This window comes from Eriocheir sinensis, chromosome 64 (genome assembly GCF_024679095.1).
Source record: "Eriocheir sinensis breed Jianghai 21 chromosome 64, ASM2467909v1, whole genome shotgun sequence".
NCBI classification, from domain to species: Eukaryota; Metazoa; Arthropoda; class Malacostraca; order Decapoda; family Varunidae; genus Eriocheir; species Eriocheir sinensis.
In genome coordinates, this window is record NC_066572.1 from 3,512,332 (window position 1) to 3,516,284 (window position 3,953).

A 3,953-nucleotide genomic window follows, 5' to 3' on the forward strand; every position below is an offset into this window, starting at 1 on the left:
TTATTATTATTATTATTATTTTCAGTGTACAGAAGTTAAGTTTAAGGTAATGTTCTGTTAGCATTTTTTTTTAATTCATCTTTGCTTCATTATTTTTTTTTGCAAGTTTTTTCATCATTGTTAATTAACCTATCTTTATTTACATTAGTCAACCATCCATAGTCATGCATATTTTTATTCCTATTTTACATTATTCAATCATCTATATAATTTTTTTTTTGTATGTATATTTTCCAAACATCTAAATCCTTCATATTTCTGGTCATTTTCAACATTTTTTCTGATGCAACATTTTTCAAAACCACTTGTGTATTTATTTATTTTTTATAGTATATTGCATTACTCAAACATTATCCTTTTTTATTTTTTTTAGTGTGTGTGTGTGTGTGTGTGTGTGTGTGTGTGTGTGTGTGTCCGAGTCTCACCCTTCCGTCACACCCCAGGGCAGCATCAGTGAGAAGCTTAGGAGGATTTCTTTCTTTCTTTCTTTCTTTCTTTCTTTTCTTTTCTTTCTTTATTTATTTATGTGTGTGTGTGTGTGTGTGTGTGTCCGTGTCTCACCCTTCCGTCACACCCCAGGGCAGCATCAGTGAGAAGCTTAGGAGGATTTCTTTCTTTCTTTCTTTCTTTCTTTCTTTTCTTTTCTTTCTTTATTTATGTGTGTGTGTGTGTGTGTGTGTGTGCGTGCGTCCATGTCTCACCCTTCCGTCACACCCCAGGGCAGCGTGAGCGAGAGCGAGGGCAGCTGCGGCAGTGGAGTGGGCAGCAACGGCCTCAACAGTGGAAGCAGCGGGGGTGGAGGCGGAGTGGGCGGAGGGGGTGTGTTTGTGGACCGTACCACCTACCACTACATGTACCAGGATGTGACGGCACTGAAGACGATGCTGTTGAGGCTGAGGAGGATGTTACAGGCTGCCGACACCATCAACCCCTTCGACGCTAACCTCAGGGTGGGTAGCGGGGCGGGAGGGAGGGAGGGAGAGGATGAGAGAGAATGAAAGGGAGAGAGAGAGAGAGAGAGCGGAGGAGAAAGGGTATGAAAGAGAGGCTTAGAGGACGAACAGGAGAAAGAGAGGGAGAACGAGAGAGGATGAGAGAGAATGAAAGGGAGAGGGAGAGATAGGGTGAATGAGTGTGTGTGTGTGTGTGTGTGTGTGTGTGCGCTGTGGTTCATATGCTCACCTTACAACTCACAACCGAGAGCCCGGGTTCAATTCCCGGGCGGAGTGGAAAAACTTGGGCGGCTTTTCCGATACCCTACGCCCCTGTCCACCCAGCAGTGAATGGGTACCAGGTATTAATCGGGGGTTGTGTCCCGTCTCCTGGGGTCTGCTCCCTTCTCCTATAATTCCTTCCCCTTCTGTCTCTCTCCGGCATATGACTACAGATGTTGCGCCGACTAAACCAAACTTCCCAACTTAAAACTGAGAGGTCCTGGGTTCGATTCCTGGGCAGAGTGTAAACAGATGGGTCAGTCTCCTTACATCTATACCCCATGTCCACCTAGCAATGAATGGGTATGGATATCAGTCAGGGGTTGTGTGCTGCCTTCCAGGGTATAGCCCACTCCAGGACGATGAGAAGTAGGTGATGTACACACAGACTAAGCTCCCTCCTTCCCCCAGAACTCGCTGTACTTGAGTCTGGCCAGCAGTGAGTCACCTGGCCTCAATGGAGAGAAGGATGCCATCACCCCAACGCAAGTGTGCCAGGAGAATGTTGACCTCCGCAGACAGGTGAGTGTTGTTGTAGTAGTAGTAGTAGTAGTAGTAGTAGTAGTAGTAGTGGTGGTGGGGGGTGGGGGGGGGTACACACACGATGGGTCACTAGGTCATATTTTGAAACATTTCGCCGCCCAAGTTCGCTCATTTGACAAGGCTTTCGTAGGAGTTTTGAACATTTCCAGGGGTAGTTTTATGACCCTGGTGGTAGTGTGACCCTTCCTCTGTACCGTGAACCTAAAGAAACACACATTTGACAAGGCTATCGTAGGAGTTTTGAACATTTCCAGGGGTAGTTTTATGACCCTGGTGGTAGTGTGACCCTTCCTCTGTACCATGAACCTTTAAAAACACTCATCAGATCCTGACTGATGCCCCCTTTGACCTTTAGAAATAGCTGAGTTGTGTGTGAGTTGCCATGCCACCCCCAAGCCCTGTCTCCATGTCTGCCCCATACTGAACATGTGTCCTAATATATCTTAATGGCGTATACAAGCACACACACACAGCTTATATTAGTTTACTGAATGCCTGGTTAAACGCATACTTGTACCACTAAGAGACCACAAGCTGTAACAAAATTTAATATCACGGGTAGAAACACTCATTCACATGCGATTATAACCTTGAAACGTCACAAACTTCTGGGTTTCTAAAAGGCAGACATTCTTGACTCATTACCAAAATTGATTCTTGATGCCTGCAAAACCACCACTCAGGAGTTGGAGTATATTTAAATAACTTTCTAGCCCTTTGTAAGCCCATCGCCAGTCTCTAAGGGTATGTCACGCTGCTGGTGTTGTCCGTCAAAACTTAGGGTCGGTTTCAAAGTCACTTGGTGTGTGTTTTGATCGCTATAGTTTTCCACGTGAAACTGGCCTATGGGGTAGTTTTGGCTGTAGGCGAAGCGAGAGGTGTTGAGAGTGTGTGGTAATGTGCTGGGCTAGGCTAACCCCACAGCCTCCACTACCCCATAGGTCAGTTTTACGTGGAAATACTACAGCATCGATCCCCCCCATTCGTAACGATCAAACCAAACCAAACAACAAAGGGAGGATGAGCATCTGAGTAGGCTGCACCTTATCTACCTGGGCTGGGATTCAAACCCAAGCCCGCGGATTCGTAGCCAGGCACGCTGACCACCAGACCACGGAGGCATGATGAGTCGATAAATGGATCTCGGAAAACCCACATGTCACCCCTGTCCTGTGTCCCGGGGTGCTGGGTTCTTGCCCCTGCAGACTCACGGGACAATGACACAGAGATGAGCACTGAGGCCATGCGCACTTTAACCCTTAGACGTTGGTGGAACTATATATAGACGGTCCAAAATTTAGTTGGTTTTGTATGGCAGAAAGCTAACAACACCTCCAGACTGTTCCGGTAGAATCCATATATAGACGGTCCAAAATTTAGTTGGTTTTGTATGGCAGAAAGCTAACAACGCCTCCAGACTGTTCCGGTAGAATCCATATATAGACGGTCCAAAATTTAGTTGGTTTTGTATGGCAGAAAGCTAACAACACCTCCAGACTGTTCCGGTAGAATCCATATATAGACGATAGGTAAAACATGCATTATGCGGTTTAACTATATTAATGCGACGGTCCTAAGGTTGGCAGTGAATATATATAGATTCAGTTCAGGGGAGATACTCTTCAGATACTGCCGTCATCTATGGGCTAATGTATCTTTTGTACAGACAAGGCAAAATCAAACTGCTATTTCTGCTTCTTGATATATTCCTGTTACCAATCTTTTCACATCGTTTAAAGCCCTAAGGAGACATTATAGAGTTGGTTATTTGCAGTCGTTTTATTGAATAGGTCAGTACATTTTAGAGTCAGGTTAGGTCAGGTCAGGTCAGATCATTATAGAGAGGTTATTTGCAGTGGTTTCATTGATAAGGTCAGGGCATTATAGGTAGGTTAGGTCATTACACAGAGGTCATTTGCAGTAGTTATATTGATAAGCTTGGGACATTATAGTTAGGGGGGGTATGTGTCTGTGGGGGTTGTCAACATACTGTGGGGGGAACATTCTGTGGGTCCTGTGGAGAGAGAGAGAGAGAGAGAGAGAGATGCTTCTAGTGTGACAATCTTCATTTCTCCTTCCTCCTCTTCTTTTCTTCCTCCTTCTCTTCTTCCTCCTCTTCTTCTTCCTCTTCATTCCTCCTTCTTCTATTCTTCCTCCTCTTTTCTTCTTCTCTCCATCCTCCTCCTCCGCTTCATT

The 3,953-nt window shown here is 45.3% G+C and overlaps 1 protein-coding gene across 5 annotated transcripts in view; it reads left to right on the forward strand.

Annotated features, from left to right (window-relative positions):
* LOC126987306 (mucin-5AC-like) overlaps positions 1–3,953 on the forward strand; it is an 81,324-nt gene that overhangs the window by 62,287 nt on the left and 15,084 nt on the right. For all 5 annotated transcript variants that reach the window (XM_050844228.1, XM_050844229.1, XM_050844227.1 and 2 more), the window contains 2 exons: positions 720–950; positions 1,626–1,736. In XM_050844228.1, the coding sequence (XP_050700185.1) occupies positions 720–950; positions 1,626–1,736 (342 nt within the window). The remainder of the gene's footprint in view (positions 1–719; positions 951–1,625; positions 1,737–3,953) is intronic.